Here is a 25,217-nt window from a genome sequence, read left to right as displayed (position 1 = left end):
CAGTAATGTCAATCAAACTTTAACAAATTTTTAATCAGTTTTTGCATGTAGCTTACAATGTAAAATTTACTACTCTGATTATCCTGAATGATACATGTACTAATTAAAATGTACTATTAGACCACTGAGGTATCTAATGTTAGATACCTAAATGGAAAGTACTCCATACTGACTCATTGTGGAAAGGCCATTTTTATGCTGTTTGACAGAGGGGAGTATTAGTCTTCTACTGATGTGACATTTGTGGAAAGTTTTGTTGGAAGCTCTGACTACATATAGGTAAGCCAAAATTTCAAATCAAAGAGAGTTACCAGTAAAATAAGTTTGTAAAAAATATCATGTCTAACACTACAATTAATGTTTTCTTTTAAAGACTCAACTGACCCTCTTACGGAGAAAGAAATGCATTAAAGGCAAGGCCTGTGTATACAATAGAAATTACCTGGACAAAATTAGCTGTTTTATAACTGGTAGACACTCTGTTCTCAAATGTTTTGCCATGATGGGTAATGGGCAAGTTCTGGATTCTGTACTTAAAGGTAAAACTTTGGAGAACTCAGCAACACTGTAATGGATTTCAGTCCACTTTAATTTGCTTTGGAAACTATAATGATGACTTGAAATGAGCCTTTTCCCCTGAAGTCTCTCTCTCTCTCTCTCTCCTTACCACAAGTTTCTATTTTTAAAGACTCTGACCTGAGGGCCATGCAATCTCAGGTAACTACTTACAGTTCATTGCTCTGTCTGAAATATGGTGCTTTGATTACGTAGAACACCTATTATGCAAACTTATAAAACATAAAGAAACCAAAGATAAAAAAAAAAACAACAACAACAAAAAAACAACCAACCAAACAAAAAGCCCTAATAACAAAATTTGAAAACTTAAGTCTCAAGTCTGCACAGAAACAAACGTAGGTTGGCTAGACTACCTGAAAAATTACAAATCAATTCGTCCGGTTGAAGTGCAGCCAGAGACAGGTTGGATAAGCTCGTAGCCCAGACTTAGCCCACTTAGCGCAAAGTGATGTGGTGGTGTGTACATGATAATTGTTATTAATACCTGAAAAAAAATAAACGTGCGAACGCGAGATACCTATATGTGTTCAGTGGGTCTGAGCTTTAACACAAAACAAATTTAAGCATCAACAGGTTGTAGAATAGCGAACTATTTCATTGGTACCGGCATAAATACAAGGCCAAAGTAGCCTTGGTGCCAAAATATGCAAGAGTGGTATCGCTGTCCGAGGTTCTGAAAACAGCGACTTTGGAAAAACATGCTCTCTGTCAGTTTGAAAACACGACTAATCTACGACACCAACCGATGGTAACTACCAAAATTCAAATACATAACTGAAATGCCACACCATCGGTAAAAATGAGCAGTCTTCAGCACTTCGTATAAAACTTCACAAAGTGTCTACATAGTAAACGCATGGTAAACGCATGTTTTCAGATACAGTCCTGGAAACAATGAGTGTCGCTAGCCTGAAATTATTTAAACTCTAACTTTGCAACTCTCGGTTTGCATTCCACGTTGTGGTCGACACATCGTAAAATCAACTCATAAAAAGTGGAGTAAAATTCTTACTTTGGAGGCTGTCGGGTTAAGCGAAGAAAGATTAGAGAAGAATTGTGTCGGTGCTATATAATATCTATTCCAGTCTACCGTAAAACTGCGACATCAGAGCAAGTCTTTCACAAATACTTTAATGTATCAGTGTCAAATTGTCCTCGTATGAAAGCTCCTTGTATTTGGGGGCATCTACGAGAGTCTCTGTGAATTTTGAGAGGAGAGAGTGAATTCCGTTAACACGAATGAATAATGTGCTTTAAATAGACTATCAATTCCAGGAATTAACACAAGTGATCTCAGTTTACCCCACAAAACCAGAGGAAAATCTGTATGAAACTTTACAATGTGAGGGACGGGAGACCCAAACTGTTTCAACAAGAACCGTTTCTACAGCACTATTCGCTGAACTGCATACGAGAACTTGTCCATCGCAGTTGCACGAGACCTCAGGTTTGTAGTAATAATACGTAACTTATTCCACAATCACAGACAAATCACACACATAGACACAAGGTTTATTTAAACGTGTCCAACCTTCTATTTCATTGTCCATGGGTAGAGTTCCCCTGCAAAGCAAACAGTCCCCCTTGTCTTTAGGAAAAGCAGATGTCATTCATCGGCATCCTGACCAATGTCCCAACTGTCGTCTCTCAACAATGCAGTCCCCCTAGAATCTCTTAACATTTGATGATCACACACAATATGAAATATCCTTCAGACAATGGGACACTCCTAACGATTTTCACCAACAATGGAACAAAGTGGAGAGACGACGTGAAGGAGACGAGAGAAATCTAAAGCCCGCTCACTTCTCGTACTATCAGAGCCCCCTCCCCTTCTCTCCACATCTCCGCTTCCCCCTCCCACTCTACCACTGTACCCCCTACTAGCCTGCAGTAAAAGGAAAAATCTTCCCATGAGTAGACGGCGGTGCGCACGTGCCGCAGGTAAACAGACGCCCTAGATTTTCTTCCACCAGCCGACATGTCTTTAAAAGCTCGCGCCCCCGTGGCGGTCTCATTACTATTAATGTTTCGCATCTTCTTTCATAATAAGAGGGGATCAAACGGAAATAATGAGGTGGGTTTTTCATTTGATAAAAATGACCGTTTGTTTCTTGAACACCTCAACAGCCACTTGAAGCTGGCACAAACTGTTTGTCGATATTGACCTGGAGAGCGCTACTCACGATGTTCGGAAATATAAGGAAACAGTGGAGTTAATGTCGCGAGGATCTTGGACTTAGCCCAGTATATTACAAGAAAGGTGCGCCGTGATTTTTTCACACGAGCTGTCATTGGTCGGATTTAGCAGGTATGCAGACGATGTGCTGATAATGGCTATATTCAGTGGCAATACTGTTACTACTGCCCTGCTCGTAGCTCCGTACCTGCAATGCTGCAGAGAACAAACCGCCCCCTCCCCCATTCTGCATTATGACAAATCAAGGCAGGCAGCTGTGCCATTAGCACATCATAGCACACTCCCGGGCAAAACGACAGCGATCGCAACAGAAAAAACGGAACCTAGATGTTACAGTCGCACAACAAAAGTCTGTATCGGAGTCATTATACATCGTATTATTCAGCAACGTGGTCGTAAAAATTAAATCCGGTAACTCAAGCTCGGTACTGATGGGACTCAAGTATTAGGTGCAGTGGAGTAACCGTCACGCGCTACAACAGCTGGAAAGGTGGTGTTAGGAGCCATATTTGATTGGAAAATTTGTGAATGGGCTCCATCTCAAGTGCACTATTTCATTCATACGCGTTGTCTTTGTAGCCTAACTCCATTTACTTGACGGCGACAGGTTTCGGTGGCCTTGTCATGCCTAGTTTGATAATGTGCACTTTAGAGATTACCCACACCTTGTGGATTAAACCAAAACAGGTCTATGACGGTCTAATATTCCATAAAGCAGACAGTTTTCATAAAGAGGAGTGATCCGTTTTCAGGCAAATTCTAATAATCTTGGCTTGGGAAAGACACGGACATATGTGATATGTTATAAACATATTTGTTTCTCTTTGGAAACACTTATTCCATTAATTTTTTTGCCATGTTAAGACAATGGGTCGTTTAAGCGGTTATACCTCTTAACTGATTTGTGCTGAAGAATGACTGAGACAGCTTCATTGTTCACAACACATATACAAGACCGGTGCCAAAACACAGGTTTTTCCAGAGACATCCAACATCAATAGTGACCCCATTCCCTTCCATTCTCATTCATCACTTCAAGTGAAACTTCAGGTCAAACATATTTTGTGTTCAAATATTAATGTGATGCATATGATTAGTACTGTTGAGGACTAACTATGTTCAAAACAGAAAATAAGTGTTATTGTAGAGCAATATTTGTAACATCTTCAACAAAAAATGAGAAATGAATGAAAAGAAACTGTCTAAGTTACTTAATCGGTAAGTACACACAACTACGATGAGGTAAAAATGTCATAAAATTACAGTTTTACTTGGACCAATATGATAAATTGACTGTCCAGTACAGGTTGGAGCAAAATATATGATTAAGTGCACAGAAGTGCTGTATCGCATGTTGGGGACACAGACAAAGAATGTTTAGTGCTTACAGTATGAGGTAAGTGCACTGAGTGCATCACACTCATTAAACTATGTTTAGTGTGAATGGACTGGTCAAATAGCTCTGTGAATGGACTCCTTCTCCCTCAAGGGCTTTCTGCATTGCAGCTGTCCCTTTACTGAGCTCCTCAGCAATGCCCTAGTTTATTCCATCAATGTACACTGCAGTAACACCCCCCCCCCCACCCGGCACCAACCCCCACAGACAAACACCGTCACAAGCACTCCCCTCCTCCCCAGCTAAAACTAACACTAGACTAAGAGGCCAACGAGTTCAAAAGCACATAAATTATAGCTGTGCTCCCGCTTAAACACTCTCCCAGTGTAGTTTCAATACATTAAACTATGGCTCATCCTGGTAGATCCATGAGACCATATCCAGCCCTCCACAGTTAGAGGATGTATGTATGAGTTAGTGTTTGAGAATGGGCATCTCATGCCAATGTGTCTCTTACTGTTCTGAGTGGTCATCTGTTTTTCTTGACGGATCCCGTATCCCTTGCTGTATGGTACAGCAGACATCCGCCTTGGTGCACATTCTACAACTCTGCTCTGACTCACATGATCTCTTCACTGTCCAGACTCTTAGCTGGGACTGTCAGTCTCCTCTAAAACCCCTATCAGGTGATCGCGGCAAGCAGATTACACACATGGACGTCAAACGGACCGACTTGTCACATTCTCCATATGTTCCAATATTTTCATAAGCTATTTGAGACCACAGCCTTATCATGCCAGGCTGTGAAACACTGAGGCATTTACCAGCTTTAGAGGGTAAATCTCACACAGGCATGGGATGATCTGACCATAAGCCCTGACTGGAGTCAGCATACACACAGACTAGTCAATGTGAGTATCTCTGCCTGACGCTGCCTGTCTGTGAATGCAGCATTACAAATATGAAAAAAGACAGCACAGTAACTTTGCTGAGCCTTCATCTGTAACCAGATCTCTTATTTTCATTAACTTGTTAAACTACAGACAAAGTTTATTTCTTAAGTAAACAAATGCAACCCAGAAATGCAACCCAAGTTTTTACCAGAAAATTCAAATATCACACAGTATCAATCTTTCGACCTGTTTATCAACAGTAGTTCCACATGAATATGCTTCGGTTATTCAAGTAGGCTAATGTTATACTATGTTAAAATGGATGTAAATTTTACATGTGCACACAGTACGAATGAATAAAAACATGTTGATGCATAAGTTTCCCATGCTTTATCAGAATCCAAATATTCTATACCCAAATGAGTAACTACCTGCAGAGCTTTGCAGTGCACAGATGCATAGCTTGCTGTGTTAGGAAACAATCAGCCCTGAATTGCATTGCTGCAGGTATGTTATATAAATGCAAATGCAGGGCAGGAAAAATCTCTCTTCTGACTTTGGCCCTGAAGTTGCCCCCTTGCCTTCTGCACAAAACACACTTTACAACTTCACTCCTCAGACAAAAGTAAGCAACAAAGACCATCGAAGCTCGCGTAAGAACATTCTTAAGCCCCTCAATCAATGAGATTTTTTACGAGCAAATCTTCCTCAGAGAGAGTAAAATAAGCCTTTAATTCTAAGAACAAACTTTGTTTAATTTTCTTCACACAATGCCCTTGGAGTTTACTTCTTTATATTCTCAAAGTAGCTGTAAACAGGGGGCATTTAATGTGAGTTTCCACTGGCGAGACCTGGGCAATAGCTTAGACTACAAGTGAACATGTAACACACATGCCCTCTAGTGGTCAGTCAAGACACAAACAAAAAAACTTTCTCAAATAACACCTTTTAATCTCAGTTCACCTCTCCCATTAACTTTAATTTAGGTTAATGAGAAAAGCCTCGGGCTTAGGTATTCCAGTTTGTTTGGAACGAAGTGCCATAGTGAAATTTTTAACCAGCCACAATGTTAATGCCCACTAAAGAAAATGAAAACTGACTCAAATTGACTCAGATGGAAAAGCTGCAGTGAATCAGCCAATATATGACTGAAGGACCCAGCCAGGCCAAGTCAGATTGAACCAGTCACAGTTTTATTACGTATATAAAGGTGGCTAAGACTGCCTACCTTACAATGTATCTTCTTTTTTTTATGATGACTTATCATTACCACCTATGTGCCACTGTATATATGGAATGACTATCAGTGTCCTGTCTCCACATTAGTCATGGTGAAATAATCAGAATCCAGAGTGAGTCAGTGCTGACATGGCCGAGCTTGTTGCTGGGATTGGGGGAAGTGAGGACAAGAACTTACCATCGAGAGAGAGCCAGTCATGCTGAGAGGATGGCAGAGAGGGCAAAGCACGGGCCTTATACTCAAACACCACAGAGTTAGAGATGATCTGATTACTGGCTGCCACCTGTAGGGTTACCAGCCCTGTGTCATGAGCTGACAGTGTGTGTGTGTGTGTGTGTGAGAGAGAGAGAGAGAGAGAAGAGAGAGAGAGTGAAGAAAGCAATTATTTAACTGATGTGCCTCTGGTTGGCTATGGAGTGAGTGCTAACTGAAGCTGAAATATTTACAATGCAGTAAAGTTAACTGGTAGTCTTATGTGCAAAAAAACATTTTCTAAACAGAAATCAGCATGTAAATAGTCATTCAAACTACTGACAGACATATTCAGTCAAGGCCTGTAAATAGCAGAGATGTGACAGTATTGTGGAAATGGGAGAAATGAGCTGGATGGTGTTACCTGGGCAATAGCAGCGCAGGACTCCAGGCTGGATAAGTGAGGCAGGAACAGAGATCTGATCAAACAGGCAGCTATAGTTACTGCTGGCCTCCTGCCACGGCCCTGTGATTAATACCTTTACGCCTCCCTGAAACACATACACGCACAAGGCTGGTTAAAAACAACCACTTACTGTTGTCATATCATTCTAGCAAAATATTTTTGGGAAATCTTCAGTTGTTTAAAAACAATTCAAATTCAGGGTACAGAATAACCATGTCATTACAATATGAGAAGAAGAAGAAGAAGAAGAAGAAGAAGAAGAAGAAGAAGAAGAAGAAGAAGAAAGAGCAGGGAACCATGGTGTTCACACTTAATTACACAGAATGTAATGTTTCTGCCATCTTGTGGACAAAAGTGTGGTCGCAATACTCATTCAGTGTCTGAAATCTGTAGGAGCAAAGGTGCCATCCAGTGGGGCAAAAATGGAACTTCAAGTGAGAAATCAGTTGATCTTAATAATTTCCCTTATTTTTATTCAGGGAAAAATAATATTACAGAGAGCCAACAATACAAAAGTAAGCTATGCATTTTCATAACTTCAGCTGTGAAAACACTGCACCGCTGCTTTTACGTACAGTGATATTACTCTGGTAGTGTCTTTATTGCTGAACATTGTCACATTGTACTGAGAACTACTACAATAATAAGACTAATTCGTTCACCCACTTAGTTTCCTCCTCTAATGTCAGTTTTGTTCTGACTATAGTCAACATGAAGATAGACCCACCTCAGGATAGGACCACTCTGGTGAGTAGTCAGTAACCATGAACAGACGCCCAGTGGCCTGCAGCATTCCCAGAGCACCCTGGGCCACTGCTGCAGACACCACCTCAGCTACATGCATGTAAGCCAGTGAGCCTGCCTCTCCTGAGGCTCCGCTACCATTCGCCCCAGTCCCCAGGGACTGGGGACTGCAGCAGGGCTGGAGACAGAGCTCTGATGGGCTGTATCCTGCTGCCCTGTTTCCCCCATCCTCCTGATCCTGCTGCTGGTTTCCACCAGAGGCTGTCTGCCCATCTGATCCAGGTGGAGCTACAAGCTGATGGGTGTAGAGAGTACCACCAGGCCCCACTGTTGTTGCTCCTCCATCCACAGAGATGAAGTCATTGATAAGATCAGAGAACTGGTTACCAAAGGAGATGTCAAAGTGATCCAGGTTGATCTCCATAGCACTTCCGCCTGTGTTGCTGGCACCCTGTCCGCTCAGACCCTGGTGGGCTGCCACCGTATTGTAGAGCCCCTGTACAAGGCCGGCTCCTTGAAGCAGGGGTTGCAACTGCTGCTGGGTGGTGCTGTTAGAACTAGTGGTGCCACCGCCGTTCCTCAGTGCCACAGGGTCTCCTCCTCCTGCGTTGTCAGTGTTCTGCTGAAGGTAATGCTCTGTGCCTCCTCCCTCCGCACTGCTCCCTCCACAGGCTTGTAAATGATCTCCAGCTTTTAGGAGGCTGTCGGCTCCGTTCTCCGAAACCCTGGCTTGGCCAGAGCCTGCGCTTGCAGACTGTTCCAGGCCAACAACCTCCTCGTGTTCAGGCCCCAAGCTGGGAAAGCCGCCTTGATACTGGAGCAGTTGCAGAGATCCCGCTTGCCCGGGCCCTTCGGTGGGAGAGCCACCATTGCAGTTTGCTCTGTGCTGGCTCTGATGAGAGTGGTGGTGGGGGAGGTGACCATTGCTGCCTGGAGAATCACTCTTAACCACTTGCAGGCCCATGTAAGCCCCATCGTGGGAATTGTGCTGGCTGGAGTTCTGCCTGCCTTGCTGAGACTGGCTGGACTGTGGAGTGTCCTGGAGGAAGAAGCTGGGAGAACGGTTCTGGTGGGTCAGGTGTGGGCTGGACATGGCCTGGTTATAACCAACAGATGCAGCGCCGGAGGAATAGTCCTGTTTGGCGTCAATGGCACTGAAGTCCATCTGCTCCAGTGTGGTGCTTGGACTAAGACCCCCTCCAGAGGGCAGGAGAGAGCCAGCAGGAGTAAGAGTGAGCGAATTCTGGGAGCCAGAACCACCAGAACCAGACACACTGTTCCCACAGCTCCCTACTGGCCCGACCTGGTAGCCTGCCTCCTTGGCCAGCTGCTGCTCAAAGGAGGTGTCCTCTGTTTTGATGTTCTTAATCAGGCTAGAGCTGAAGCCATAACTGTTGTCAGACATGGAGGGTGAACGCTGGAGGTTGCCATTAGTGCTACCAGTGGTAGCAGAGGAGGAGGAAGTGCTTGAGGAGTTCTCTACCTTCAGTGCGCTGCCGCCATATGTCTGACCCTGCTTGGGATTGTTAAGAAAGCAGTCTGGATCAAAGTTCATGGTGGTCTCAGGGAGCTTAATGCCCCCAGAATCCAAGCTGCTGGAAAGAACCAGTTCCTCAGACACCCCGGCTGTAGACAACATGGAAAGACCCTCTGACCCACCTGGACCACTGCCATCTGCACCCCCACCACCAGGAAAGGCGAACTTGTGAGTGTCAGCAGTGACAGCTAAGACCAGGCCATGGGAGGTGGCTTCTGGGCCCATAATGTGGCTGTTGGGACCTCCAGTGGGGGACATGCTGTAGACGGGGTCGCCTGTGACTTCCGACATGAAGACGCTTTGAGACAGACTGCTCATAACCGAAGCCACGTGGCCCATTCCCGTCACAGCAGGGCTGTCGGCCATATCGGGGTCAGAGTTCAACCCACTGCTGATGGACACGGGAGAGTTCTGGGTGGTATCAGGCACTTCCACCTGGTTGGTAGAGGAAACCTCAGTGCTGTTCTGGTGCAGCAGGACTGGTTTGGGCACTTTACCGTTGCGTTTTTCCCTGGCGCTGCCACCTCCTCCGCTGGCCTTGCTGCTCGTGTGGCTGTGTTCCGTCTTTCCCTCAGACACATCGTTATTCTGCAGCTCAGAGTGGGCACTGCTGTAGCCACCAGAGCGTGGGTCGACCTTGGGAGAGATGATGCGGTGTTTGGCGCTGTTACACTTATGATGCACACTGCTCCCAGCACCTAACATGCAGAGAGAGGTTTAAGAGTAAGTCGAAGGGCAGAGCCAGTGATATCTAGAGCCAGTGAATACACTACCAAGCAAGCAAGCATCGTTATATGAACAACAAATTAAGCATCATTTAATTTCATTTTCATTACATATTTAATAAAGTGGGGTTTTTTTTTTGCAAATTTGTTTACAAACATTTCTCCTCAATGTAATCATACTCAACAGAAGAGAAAAATCATAATGCTTGTAATAATTAACAGTATGAAAATGAATTAAGTTCACACTAGGGGTAGACTAAATGCTTTCAGCTGCTAATTCAGTGGAAATTGAAATAGATTTCTTATTATATCCGAAGCTCATAATGTTAAAGGAAATGAAACAGTCTGATAGTTCTCTCTAATCTTTAGACTTCAGATCTAGAGTTTTTCAGTGACTTAAATATTCCTTTTCAAACATTATTCAATTAACAGGCGAAACCAGAAGTTCTGGAAAAAGCACTGCTATTTATAATATTCATCTCAGATTTGCTACATCAGTGCATATGCAGCCCCATGACCAGCTGTGAACAAACGAACATGCTACATACACAAATCATTTTCCCTGTTTTTCATCTATTCAAAGTGTACAGTCCAGTTTACTTGAGAGGAGATACCCATCTGTAAACAGAATAGATTTTGTGCTAAAGGAACTCTGAAATACTTGTTCTTTGTTTTATTGCATAGTGTATTTGTGACAAGTTGTATCTGGTCAGAACAACACACATTACAATCCCCTCATCTCTTATATGCAATTCCACCTCAGGGTATGTTCAGACACAGACCTATTGTTACAAACTTAGCACACTAGCCTGTTATGAACAAGACCTGTCCTTGTCCCAGTGCGGTTGTCTCTTCCTTTGTTTTATAAATACTTGTTCCGTCCTCTGGGCCCTGATCCGGGAGCAAGCAGTGAGTCCTAGAGCCACAGAAGTAGTGGCACCTGTATCGTGTCCTACGAACAATGGCCCTGAAATGTGCCACATATTCGCTATATAGCTCCTTCTTTCTTTCCAGTCCCTTCCCTTTGTCTGTCTGCATCTCTTTTTCCCCTCTGACTGTCTGTTTCTCCCTTCAGCTCTCTGTCCCTTACCCAGTGTGCCTGTGCAGAGGCAGTTGTGAGTCCGGGGAGGTGGCTTGGTCTGGTGGCTGTCCAGTATCTGCTGTACCAGCTGCTCCACAGAGAAGCCAGAGCTGCTGTTCCCATTGCTGCAAGTCCACTTGATGCCATGAACTGCCAGGAGAGAGGAGACACAGTCGTCAGCCGCTGCACAGCCCCCAGCCAAGCCAACACCCGCCCCCTCCCTCCCCGCCGCCCCAAACACCAGTACTTTTCAAACTACTCTTCCCTGCACCATAGAGTTCTGCTATTACCCCACACCACGTCAGAGACAGAGAGGCCTCATATTTTATCTAAATAAGCAGAGAATTCTGTTTTTTATCATGCGAAAAACCTCGACACGAACCTCCGACAAAATACTAGGATCTTAACATGAGAAAGCTGCGTTTTTTGGGGGGTTTTTTTTCAGTTTCAGTGACATTTTGTCAGCCAATACTGAGGTGATGAGTGTGATTTTCAGGAGAGGAGAGGGGGCTTTACTTGAGGTCACATCCCTTCAGCACTGACTAAACCCAACACTGTTCAAGAGCCACTCCATCCAAAGCTAGAATTAATGCCCTGGACTTAATGTTTTACTGCTACAGTCATCTCCACCGCTGCTGTGAACCTCACCTCCTTCACCCAGAGAGTGGCAGCGTATTCAGAATATCAAACAAAGTCAGGACATTAATATGAGATCGGCACGCTCCCCTGCCTCTCGCAACAAAACAGGCGGAGGAGACAGAAGATGATGGGAGGGGGGGTGTTAAAATGGAGAGGAATAAGAACGCTAATAACAGACACTAAAAGAAACGATGAGAATGATATATACATGGTTGAAATTCTTGAGAAGAAATACGCCAGAGCTAACACAACAGTTGTCTCAGACAGTGCTCAAGTAAACAACATAAGTCTACAGTTGGCCAGAGAAAAACAGAGACATGCCATAACCTATTGTAAGAACACTCCATGATTTCAATAAACAAATCAGTCTCCATGCATGAATAAGAAATAAGCCAAAAACTCTGGCATGGAAGAGACATGAAAGCTGAGTGGGGGTTTAGTGAAGAGTTTGGACGCTCTGACGGTACGCCACGACATGAGAGACATGAGGGGAAGAGAAAAGCATCACTACTCCACAGTGATTCAGATCACTGACCAACTCTTACTGACAGCCTAACACTTCAGCTCACGCTTGCCACTCACAATGGCATTGGTGTTGTCTAAACAATTACATCTCCATTCTGGCACAGCACCCAATACGTGCTGTTTCCCACACACACACACACGCACTCCAAACACCAATTCATTTCCACAAATGCACACACAGTCATATTTCAGCACTCACACTTTTGACATACACATGCATCTCTCTCTCTCTCTCTCTCTCTCACACACACGCACACACTTACATATGCACATGTATACATAGACACACATTCCCCACTTATTTATGCACTTGTATGTGTAGTAACACACACACACACACACACACACACACACTTACATATGCATATGTATTCACACACACACACACACACACACACACACACACACACACACACACACACACACACACACACACACACACACTTACACACACACAGGCACACACCCACCACACACACTTGATTTCACCCCTGCATGCTTCAGAGGAAGATATTGATGTTTTGCCTTAGCACTTGACTCTCGTCCTCACTCAACATCATGTAACAGTAAACACTCCTGACAGCTCCTGCCAACAGACGCTGGCCCGCCGTCCTTGCCCGTGACATCCGGCCCATATTGACTTCATACTGCACAGATAGCCTTAAAGCTTTGATACTGGGCTGTCTTCAGGACACACACACACACACACACACACACACATCACGACGTATCCCTTGTGTGTCGCTGAACTGTAGCATGCGAGCTGGTGCATGAGTGCAGGGGCTGATGAGCCATTCTCAGAGTAGCGTGATGGTTTATGCACGGCTGCAGAAATCTGGGCCTTTATTTACTGCATTAGTCAAGTGGAGTGAGTCAAGCTGGTCTTTGCGTGACCCGGCAGATCTAGCCTAATCTGACCTCTCGCCTGAGCTCTCAGTGAAACATCCTTCTCACTCCATGCCTCTGTTTAACCTCCCCCTCTCTAACCTCTGTACCTCAGGCAACAGGGTCAGCTGGTCAGGTCAACACAGGTCATGTTAATCATGTGTTTATATGCTGTTAAGAGAGCAGAAGAGCTGAGAGCTGGAGAATTTACTTAAAAAATACAGCACGCGAGCAGGGAAGACCGCACGGTGACTCACACCCACAGCTGTGTAAGTGCAAGTTATAGGTATGAGCAGTAAGATGGGGAAAAAAAAACCCGCAAAAAAACAAAACCTTGTGAAGAACACTTCTGGTGGGAGATTGTTTAGAGAAAGGTATTCTCAAGTATTTCCTCTATTTTCTCCATCCTTCTATTACTGCCTCATCATCAGAGCATTAGATGTGTGTGTGTGAGTGTGTGTGTGCGCGCGCGTGCGCGCGCGCGTGTGTTTAGTGTGAGTATAAAAAAATCCATATACATGAAATCAAACATTCAATCGAATTGAGAAAAATAAAAAGCATCATGCAGATAATGGGCATTTTCAGGACATTTAATGAGCCATAGAGTCCATGTGTAATGTGGAGAAATAACTCATTTCCTCTACTCATTATCTTAACACACCCCAGTGGTCTTCCTCTAAGGAGGGCGCAAGTCGTCCACACACTCGCGGGGGAGAGAAATATGGAGCTGAACACAGCGCACGTAACAATTCTCCCGCGTACGTCATGCATACGTGATACTGCTGATGAATGCAAGCTGTTTGTGTAAGATATGGGTCACTCAAGAGAACGCGTATGGCTGCAGACTTGATGTATAACGCACGCATGAATTATGCATGTATAATAATACAGCCAACAATTTGTCTGCCTCATTCGTCCAACAGACGTCTAAAGGAGCAATTTTGCCGTTTCGCCAGTGGATGGCACTGTTGTTCTTTAGGTTCGACTGTCCCCACCACTCGTTTGATGACAGAGTGAGAGTGAGACTCGTAACACTATCACTTGGTTCTGAGTGTTGGTGCTTTGCCGATGGAAGACATCTAACCCCTTTCCCCATTGTCCTAACCATTCACAAAGTTAATGACTTACTGCATTACTGCAAGAGCTTTAGATGTAGATTAGGCTGCAGGTGTAATGAATACATTAGTTTATAGTATGTGTCCCAAAGTCAATGTGTGTGTGAGAGAGAGAGAGAGAGAGAGGGAGAGGGAGAGACAGAGAGAGAGAGAGGGAAGCAAAGGGTGACAGAGAGAAGGTGAGAGGTAGAGAGAGGGAGAGCGAGAGAGAGAGAGAGAGAGAGAGAGAGAGAGAGAGAGAAAGAGAGAGCACTTAAGTGATTGCCACAAAAGCTCTTAAGGGGATCATGGGCCCATGGGCTGGTGATGATCATGATGGCCAGGCTTGTCTGTATTCACCATACTGCTCTGGGCCTCCAAATCTGCTGACACACACGGTCTGTCTCCAGAATATTCATTACCCTGACAGTGCTGCCCCACTTCAAACGATCCAAAACACTAGTCAGATACTTAGGTTTGTCCTTATGGGTCTCAGTGTAAACATGATCATATGCAAGAAGCTTTGACACTGTTTATCAGCTATCGTGTGTCATTATTAACAGCATCACCTCTGAGTTCCTCTTTGACCTGGACAAAAACACACTCGCATACATACATATGCACACATACACACACACACACGCGCGCGCGCGTGCGCGCGCACACACACACACACATCTCTGTGCATGAGTAACAGCAGGGTGAGACAGTGATCAGGTAACTGAGGTGGATATATGAAGGATTTGTGGTGAGTCAGATGTTCTTAATCCCACACACACACACACACACACACACACACACACACACAACACACACACACACACACACCAATCAATACCTCACTGCTCTCTTCCATCAGCTGACTGGAAGACAGCACACAGTCATTCTGGTCACTGAAGTCCAGAAGATTTAGAGCAGAGAAGTCCACTGACCCCACAACAGTGGGATACTTCACTACAGAAACCCACAAAAGACCTTGACAAAGGTGTACTAGAGCATAAAACTCCCACTACGCTCCACGTCTTTGATACAGGAACCTAGAGAGGGGTCTCTCTTATCAGTCAGTGCTAGTCAGTGTGCATCAGATCTCTGGGATGAGGAGGAGAATGCTAGCTCCGGCTAAATGAAGAGCCACTCAATGTGACGTATATCATGTGACAATCTACTGTTAATTCTTCTACTTTATCTGGCTCAGAGGCTTGTCTGAATCACTACCCATCAGCTCCTTTGTAGCCAAGCCCATCACACCCATCTAAAAATAGAGGTATAGATATTGTTCTTGACAGACAGTGTTCTGTACTGATTAATTCAGAAGTGTGGGTTGAGTACTAATGCCGTGACTAACACAAGGTCACAGGCTAGCTTACAGCTAGGCAGTCTTAGGCGTTCAGTACCACGGTCTCTGTCTGGGCTTTAACGTCTTTTTTCTTGAGGGAAGCCTTCAGACACTCACACATGGGCTTGAGCTGTCCGATGAGCTCCTCCTTGGTCCACTTGGCCCACTCTTTTTTATCCGTGTTAATGGAACAGAGAATCGGCCCGCATGGCTTCCCACAGTCCTCTATAGCTGGCACGTTCAGGTAGTGGACCAGCACAATGTCTGGGTTCTGGAGAGAGAAAGAAAGAAATTGAGGGAGGGGGGGAAGAGAAAAAGAGAGAGATGTAAGCAAATCAGTCATATAGTATAGAGTGGTTGTCAATGTTTGGCATGTGTTGTATGGAGAAAGTGAGCCAGCATTGGCAGTACAGATGGGGTGTCAGCAGCACCGTGTCACTGTATTGGCAGAAAGGCTGGAAGTGAGAGACAATGTCTGTCACACACACACTCTCTCTCTCACACATACACACACATACACACTTGAACACATGCACATAAATGTTCGCATGGAGAAGCAAAACAAAGCTGTTCCGTAGGGGAAGAGCCATGGTAGGGCTTCTCCTTCCACACGAGACATTGTGTTTGCAGTAACTTGATTCACGAGGCGTCACAAATTGCCAACGTCTGTCCTTGTACTACAATGTAATACTCACTTCAGTACAGAGCCGACACCCTCTTCAGGCTCCTCTGTATTTAACATGTCAAAGTACAGTGATTTGTAAGTGCAGTGATTTCAAGTTGCTTAACAATTGCAATACTTTGACAGCTTACGAGCAAGAGGTGTTGTTTGAATACACACTGAACCAAAGTGAATCGTATCAATGTCCATCTGTAATCATGAATAGCTTTGATTACAAAGCAGTCTAAACACCTGTATATGAAGTGTCCCTGTGTCGCTGGTGTGATTACAGTCTTTATACAAACACCTACTCAACCATACATACACACAGAAAAATGCATATATAAATCCTTTATACCTCAACATTTAACACACACACAAACATGCATGTGTGCACACACACACACACACATGTGCACACACACACACATGCATGCACGCACACACACACACACACACGTAGCACAAACACACACAAAAAGGATTACGAGCTCAGATGTGTGCTCACCTATGCTCATGCTCTCTCTGTCTCTCTCTCTATCACACGCACACACACACACACACGCACACACACACACGCACACACACACACACACACAGCCGTGTACATGGGTAGACCTTGATAAAGAAAAATGCAGAGGCAACATCTGTCTGACTGCTGTTTGAAGCTTCATCAGTGTTAAGTGGTAAATAAATCAGTGGTCTGCTGGACTGTGCTGCCTCCCAGCCTGCACCATTAATCTGAACAGAGGGAGAGAGAGAGAGCCCTGACTGGAGCCCTCCTCCACCTCTCCAACCCACCCGCCACTCTACAACCCTGTCTGGCTACAGATACAGAGACCCAACTCTGGAGACTGGTCCACAAAACATCACACAGAACACAACCACTGTTGCACAGTCTCTAATATATTAACATGAAGGCAAAGAGAGACGAACTAACATAGCTATTTCTTATTTACCTGCTCCTAACTTCACAACAACATGATTCACAAAGTCTCTCACTTGACATATGACTTTCACCTGGAACAGAGACACAAACGTGCTGTTTCTGAACATGAGCCAGAGAGAACCATGCCAAATGCAGCTCAGGATCAGCCTTGCTATTCAGTCTTTCATATCATACATTAAAAAAACAAACAAACAAACAAACAAAAAAAAACCAACACATCTTCTTCGTGTCTGTAGATGATTGATTTGAACCACTGACTGCACGCTGGAACATGAGCTATGGCTTATTTCTCTCAGCTCAAATGGCTTGATCTTAATTTCTCCCCATACTGAGTGTTGTCACAGTACTGACCAGAGTACAAGCTTTAATTCACAAGCACTGGTTCTACCTCAAAGTATAAGACAGAAAGCATCAAACACTGTCCCTACAGATTGGTGAGACTCCCAAAATGGGATCAAACGACCGGAGAGAAAGAAGCAAGAGCTCACGTCAAGGAGAGAATGGACCAGAGTCCTGCTTCTCATCCACCGTTTTCTAATTCACAGCATGAACTCTTCAGTAAAGTTTCCATCCAGCACTTTGTACGCCGAATTAATGTTTCACGGCATTTGAGCAGCACCTACAATGAGTTTATAGAGGGGTTTGATCAAAAATTCAAGAGAAATAATTCTTTATTAAGCGGGGGGTTTAAAAGCAGGCTATGGATTGTGATATTCTGTTTTAAGTGGAGGGATATGGTTAAGCACAGGTTGGTTACTTGGGTTGATTCTCTTTGCAGTGAGAAAGTTTGATCACTTAAGTGCCGATGAAGAATCTGCTGATCCTGTTCATGTTGCGACCTGGCATGAGCGTCTCGTCTCTGAATGTGTGATATAAGGATAAAAATGCTCTCATTCCCTAAATAGCATGAAAGGGGCGTGCGAGGTCCGGCAAAATGTGCAACACACCTGCACACTACAGAAAGACATACATAAATGGCAAATGCAGGCATACATTCACTGCAGGAAGAAAGGTAAACACACCCAGATGGACACAAATGCTTAAGAGATTCCAAGACATGTTTGTACAATTCCTCGCATACTATTCACCCACACACAGAGAAGAGGGGACAGCAGAGACAGCTGTTGTTGCTAAAAACAGACATGTATACACTCATACCTATTTACACACACACACACACACACTCTTCCACCCACACTTCTATACTGAATAGACGTGCATGCCCATAAATCCAACAGTGACACATTCTTCCAAACCAAAACACCCACGCACCATAACACACACACACACACACACACACACACACACACACACACACACACACACACACACACAATCTGCTTTTTCCACTCCCCCCCACACACACATTGGTCCCTGTTTTACAATGCATATTTGGCAGACTTACAGCCCATCCAAATACAAATAATCTGAGGAGTAGAGCTTTAGTAGTATGAATCTGCTATCGGCTGTAAATCCTGCCGGGACCCAAAGGCATATGACGTCTGAGAGTTTCTCCTCACACTCCTCTGAGTGCTTTTACACCCTCTTTCTTTCTCTCTCTCTCTCTCTCTCTTTATTTCCACTCAGACCTCCTTCCCTTTCATGAGCACAACAACAAAAAAAAATGTAGAGTATCATATAAATCTATCAGCATGGCAATTCAATTTAATTCTTTTTCTGGCTGTTCTCCTTCTGTACAGTGGAATATCAGTACTTCTGTTGTTCTGAAATAGGAAAAAGCTGAGAGGGGAATTTTTTGCCAGGATACTGTTTTCTGGAGAAAATGAGATCTCATTAACGTATTGATTCATTGTGTAATGTAGTCTTTGGGTTGCGTTTCTGGCCGTTCCCCTGGTGCCGCTCGGAGCTCGGGTCCAAGTTTGGATGAGGAGGCGGTGAATTTGGATAGAGCTGCAGTCCGTGCAGACAGGCGTTTTGGGCCCCTGATACTGTGCAAGCAGCATTTTTCATTATTAAAGACATTCATTTTAACTCAGCACCATGCGCCAAGCTATTCTCTTGTGTGCTGCATGTAGTGTGACCACTGGCCTTTTCAGCTCTTTCCCTGTGTCTCTCCCTCTCTCCTGCTCTACAGCCTGCTCTAATACACCTGTATTGTATTCTACATACAACCGCAGGTGTTAATGACTTTATGGGAGATTGTTGCTGTTTGTACTTGTATGGACTCATGTCCGTGGCAGATCACATAAGACCTGAGCCATGTTCTATTTCCCGCCCATTCATTCTCAACAACTGAGACTCCACAGTGAAACACTGCAAATATTGATGCACTACTGCACACTCCATTACTGTATTACATATATAGACAGACATGAAAATGCTCATCAGTGGAAATGTGATACAAAGAAAAGAAAATTCATCCACACAATTATCAGAAACACATACGCGTACAGTTTGCTGATGTGTTTTGAATTATTTATGAGGCACAAAGGGAGGCTGTCTGTTCACGTCTCTGGATGGCAAGGTTGGCCCCTCCAGCCCTGTGTGCGTGTTTGTACGTGTACGTGTTCACACGTGTGTGATTTGGGTAGCTGTACGTCCCTCTCTCTTCTTCTTCCCGCACAGTACAAAAAGACTCAGGCTCACAGAGGCACCTTGGTAGCCTGGCAACTGGTGTCTGACGCCCACACATGTGCAGTAGACAACGCTACAGGCCCTGCCCTTCATTCAGCCTGGAGCGCTAAAAATAAACCCATAAATTACCTTCAGGGTCATTACCGAGGCTCCAACCAGACTCATGGAAGTGCCAATACCAGCACCTGGACAAATGGCCAGGAAGAGAGGTGAGATTCAAAAGTCTTTGCTGGGTGCAGTGGTTTACTATGGTATATGGAAGAGTGTTTAAGTCGTTGAAGCCAACCCTGAAGCACAGAAACCTGGGATCATATTAGAACGGTTGGTCTTTCCTCTATACAACAGTGACACAGTTGCACAGTAAAGACACACAAGCCTACAGCGCTGAATTACATTAACTCTAATTCAGAAGACAGATTATAAGTCTCCCGTCTGAGAATTATGTTTTTCTGTCACACTGACCCAGGAATATGATAGAGTAAGATCTCATATGAAAACATGCTCGAGCGACTCTCTGCTCAGCTGACACAGGAGGGACTGTTGTGTTAGAGCTTATCACGTCGCCTCTTCGTTTCCTCTGTGTACAGAAGGGTTTTCTGAACTGTGTAGCTCTGTCAAAGAGCCTAGGACAAGTTTAGTGCTGAGTAGGACAATTGGAGCACTGTCTGTTACCGTCTGTTCCCGGTTCAGCTCGGTCATGGGCTCTGACAGAAGGCAGTGTTAACACAGCGCTTAATATCTCTGAACCTCAGTAAAGCTGAGCCCTGTTGAGTTTCCTCACACCCACCGCCACTGACAAAACCTGCTAGCTTTACAAGCAAGGTTTGGTGCTTACAGGAACAATTAGAACACCATTAATGTGAAAGAATGTTAATTAAGTTGGGATGCTTCATAAAGGCCGCTTTGCAGAGGAGAGAGAGAAAAAGAGAAAAAGAGAGCGAGAGAGAGACATGCAAGCGATGGAGAAGCCATGTTCCTCTCTGAAAAAAACCCTCTCATCCAAAAAAGAGGCTTCAAAGCCTTGCAAAAAAAAAAAAAAAAAAGACATTAGCTTGCGCTCCTGAGCCTCTTTTGGGAGAAGAGCCCCAAAGGAGGCTGGGAAATAAGCATGGGGAAAAGAGATGGAGAGAGAGAGAGAGAGAGAGAGAGAAAGAGAGATTTTCTGAGTCATCTGAGGCGTCGTTCATAAGGAACATACCCACCGGGGGTACCGGCATATCCGCTGCCTTGATCGATGTTATATAAAGCACAGCGGTCTGATGTGTTGTCACAAATATTCACCATTTTCACAATTTGTCTTAATATTTCCTGACTCGCGAGATAACTATATTTTTCTAACGGTGTCAAACTGAGTGTTGAGAGAATTTGTCACTTGTTCCTGGGTCACTGGCTTGATCAGTGTGATGTCTGGCAGGTCCTCTCAGTGTTTCAGAGGCAGTCAGTGAGCTGATTGAGAGACAGAGTGAAATGAGAGCTCAGAATGATCTAGATAATTATTACACGAGGTTATAATGACTGAGCAGACAGAGGGCAAGGGTGTCATGCATGCACTCATGAGAGTCTTAGTAGCTGAGATAATTTTGCATTTGTGTGTGTGTTGGAGAGTGTGTGTGAGAGAGAGAGAGCGAGAGAGGTGACTGTAGCCCTGCTCTGGTGCTCCTGGCTCTGGCATGGTGATGGATGGTACAGGGTGGCAGTCATTATCCAGCAGCCTGGCCCCTGGCACTAAGAGTCAGCTCTGAAACACACTCATACTTCGCTCTCCCAAAATGCTGCTGTTTATTTCAAGGTCAACTGCCCCACAACTTCCCCTTTTTGTTTGGGAGGTGTACCTTTCATTACCAACAGGGATGTTTTAATGTGTGTGTGTGTGTGTGTGTGCGTGCGCATGTGTGTGTGTTTTGTACTAAGAGAAGGCAGAAAGCCACTCCTTGGTACTATCCATGAAGGAAAGGTTTCCTTTCTTGGTATATACTACAAAAGAGTTGGATGGATAACATCAGGGCAAAAGTCAAAAGTGACCCATGGGAAAAAAGCTAGGATCCAATAGCTATAGACAGTCTTGAATTTTTGACTTAATGTTATGCGACTAAATGCGAAATCTTTCTTCCTTAGCATACGCCCTCAACCTGCTGTGTTTCTCTGGCAGTGCATTTTATTAAAGAGACTCATTAATGGGAGATGTGGTTTCAGCGTTCTGACTGTCAATTCTCGCCACACTGTCGCCTGAGGACAAGCCCATCCCAGGGAAGTGCCTCACTCAGACACCTCGTGCTGTGAGATGCCCAGGTCACACACACAAACACATTTAAACACAAATGAGTAAGCGCACACGCACACACACACGCACACACACACACACACACACAAACGCGCACACACACACGCACAACACACTCACACCAACTCAAAACTTTCTATGAACTCAAGCTGATTATAATGTGCAGGGTAGGTATGCGTGTACATGTGCGTGTGCGTGTACGTGTACGTGCGCGCGTGTGTGTGCGTGTGTGTTTGTGTGGTCATGCGTGTGTGTGTGTGTGCGCGTGCGTGCGTGCATGTGTGTGCATGTGTATATGTGTGTATGTGTGTGTATGTGTGTGTGCGTGTATGTGCGTGTATGTGCGTGTATGTTTGTGTGGTCGTGTGTGTTTGTGCGTGTGTGTTGTAGTGTAGTGGCTTGCTGGAAGTTGCTGGGCCGCACTCTGTGACTATTTGACAGTCTTTTCCTTAAAGTCAGAGAGTGAAAAACAGACCTGCACTTGACCTGCACACATAATGCCTTTCCTCCAGCTTTTTACTGACTGTGATGTAGCTCTCTTTCTCTTTTTCTCTCTCTGTCTTTCTCTCACTTTCTCCAACACAGTGTTTCTCCCACCTCCAGTCAGGGTGCTGTGCGAGGGTTTTAGCTGGTACTTTTGAAAGGAAGAGGAGAAGAGGAGGCCTGCGCGTGGCAGTGTACTTCAGCTGGACCCACAGGCTCAGGCCTGTGATGTTTAATTCAACAGCACATAATCACTCAGATGGAGTCAAAAGCCGGCTTTAAATAACTCAGCTTGGAGGGGCAGAACTGCTCAGCTCAGTGGAGAGAGTGTATGTATGTATGTGTGTGTGTGTGCGCGCGCGCGTGTGTGTGTGTGTGTGTGTGTGTGTGTGTGTGCGTGTACTCGCATGTTTATGTATTTGCTCATGAAAATAGCCAACCAGTCCCAGAGTGCTCTGGTAAAAATACAAGAAGCCGAACGCAATTCGGCTCCCGAGAGCGTGCATCTCTGAACGTTATGTTCCTAAAAAAAGGGGGAATTTAGGAGAAACATGGGCTTTATTGATGATGATGCTGATGATGATGATGCTGCTGCTGCTGATGATGATGAAGAGGATGCCACCTTTACTGCCAGAAGTTTCTGCCCACTTATTCATGTGAAAGCCCTTCCAAAGAACACAGGGCCTTCTCCATTAGTTAGTGCCTGTGTGCCTGCAGCACACAGAGAGAGCAGGCCGACTGGGAGCCATCAGTCTGTTGTAATGGCCACAGTGGAGCCTGGGGCTCTGATCCTAATGCCTCCCGTCATAGGCACTGACTCTGTGTGTCACTGCAGAACATTGGAAAGTCACTGAGCCCTGGCAGAAAGAGAGCAGCTAAGCCAAGATTCAGTGCAGTATGTCCTACTGTAAATGTAACTGCGGTCAGTGAAAGGAATAAAGTTTAAGGCTGTCTCTTATTGTACGTGAGTTAGACCTCCTAGAGATTATCAGTGGACAATCTGTGAAGAAGAGCCAGGGACTTGATTGTAGCCCATGAACTCACAGGATGGGAAAGGCGGGGAAAAAAAAAAAAGAGAAGTTTGGTTATGTAAAATGACAAGAGTTAAGAAAATGCAGAAATAACTAAGAGAGATCCCTTTAGCTAATCATCTATCTCTGCCCGGCCTGGTGATTTTCCTTGACTAACACCAGGAAGAACAACTGGAAGAGTAACACTAACTACCATGAAGACTACGATGTCAATTACTAACACAACAACAAAAACATCAATAACAACAGCAACAAGGATGCCAAGAGCCAAGGCGCCACCCTAAAGCTGCTTAATTTTAATCAGGGCCAGCAGTGGTGATAATCAGGAGAGGGCTGGGCGCTGAGGCTGTCTGCCTCCAGGGAACACATTTGGTGTTGTTGGGGTGTACGTGTGTGTGGAGAGGGATCTCCTGAGACCTTCCTCTATCTGCTATGAATACACACACACACACACACACTCACCAAATGGGAGTTTTAACACATGAACACTTCTCTCGTGGGAGAGAACCAGCCAGCAGTTGCCTAGCGACCAGCAGAGTGTGTTAGGTATCATTCTGAGGGAAAAAGTGAAAGCTGAAAAAGGGTGCTGTGGGTTGAAAAATCAGTATGATGGACAGAGAACAAGTGAGGGCAAAGGGGAACGAGGGAACAGGGAGAAAAAAGAAGAAGGTCATTTGTTAAATGTGCCCTGGACGAATGTCACTGAAGAACAAACAGCAATCTAATCACTAGAGCAGGCAGTTCCTTGACACCTCAACACGGGCAATCTTGACTGAGGAAACACTAGCACAAGTCTGATGAAGGCAAAGTCAACTTACATGAGCAAAATATCATTTTTAAGAACTCTTTAAACTGTGAACACCAAAAGCACTGACTAAAATCAGAAGAAAATCTACCTCCAGAAAACATCTGACAACTCAAGTGGAGTCTGAAATGGAGCTCAAAGACTACTCTGTCCTTGTGTCTTAGGTATTTTGAGACAGGCTGTGTGAGAGTGAGACACGCTGTAGCAGAGTAAGACATGCTGTGTGAGAGTGAGACATGCTGTCTGTGTGAGAGTGAGACATGCTTTAGGAGAGAGATGTGATGTGTGAGAGTGAGACATGCTGTTCGAGAGTGAGACATGCTGTATGAAAGAACAATATACTTGAGACACAAGGAATGAGCCAGGATGAGACAGAGCATTAGCAATGAACAAAGCAGCCAGAACGCCCTACTGTCTCCTGCCATTGGATATCTCGTCCTAACCAATGAGAGAGCCAGGCCATGACAAAGACAAAGCAGTTCCAGCCTTCTGCCGTGTAATAGCAAATTAATTGAGACCATCAATATGGTATTAATCATTTAGGCACAGGTGCTGAGGTGGCACTTTGCTAAGTGTGCCGGTTGGCAATGCTCACAGTTAAAAGTTTGACCTGTTCTCAGAAAAGAAGAGTGAGAAAAGCAGAGAAAGAAAGAAAGAGAAAGAGAGAGACAGAGAGAGGTGAAGAGAGAGACAGAGAGAGGGGAAGAGAGAGACAGAGAGAGAAAAAGTGCTGTTTTCTGAACAACTTTATTCAATCTTAAGTCCTAAATCCATGCAGAAAGTTTATGGTCTCAGGCAGATGTAAAAAGAATAGCATGTAAGCATTGTGAAATCTTCCTCTTTTAGATGAGCTGAGGCGGGGTAGGGTAGGGGGTGGGGTAGGTTGGGGGTGGGGGGGGGGTCTGGCGTTAATCAGGCAAAGAGACACAAATTGCTGTGA

General features: G+C 44.7%; 1 protein-coding gene across 1 annotated transcript in view; it reads right to left on the bottom strand.

Annotated features, from left to right (window-relative positions):
- Nucleotides 1-25,217, bottom strand: part of camta1a (calmodulin binding transcription activator 1a) — a 255,895-nt gene that overhangs the window by 13,997 nt on the left and 216,681 nt on the right. Inside the window, exons 7-11 of the mRNA XM_030768721.1 lie at nucleotides 15,590-15,743; nucleotides 11,003-11,143; nucleotides 7,634-9,885; nucleotides 6,865-6,991; nucleotides 6,426-6,560 (exon numbers count right to left, since the gene is read on the bottom strand). Of these exons, the coding sequence (XP_030624581.1) occupies nucleotides 6,426-6,560; nucleotides 6,865-6,991; nucleotides 7,634-9,885; nucleotides 11,003-11,143; nucleotides 15,590-15,743 (2,809 nt within the window). The remainder of the gene's footprint in view (nucleotides 1-6,425; nucleotides 6,561-6,864; nucleotides 6,992-7,633; nucleotides 9,886-11,002; nucleotides 11,144-15,589; nucleotides 15,744-25,217) is intronic.

The sequence above is a fragment of the Chanos chanos genome, chromosome 3 (genome assembly GCF_902362185.1).
Source record: "Chanos chanos chromosome 3, fChaCha1.1, whole genome shotgun sequence".
Lineage (NCBI taxonomy): Eukaryota > Metazoa > Chordata > Actinopteri > Gonorynchiformes > Chanidae > Chanos > Chanos chanos.
This window is presented reverse-complemented; position numbering and strand designations above follow the sequence as displayed.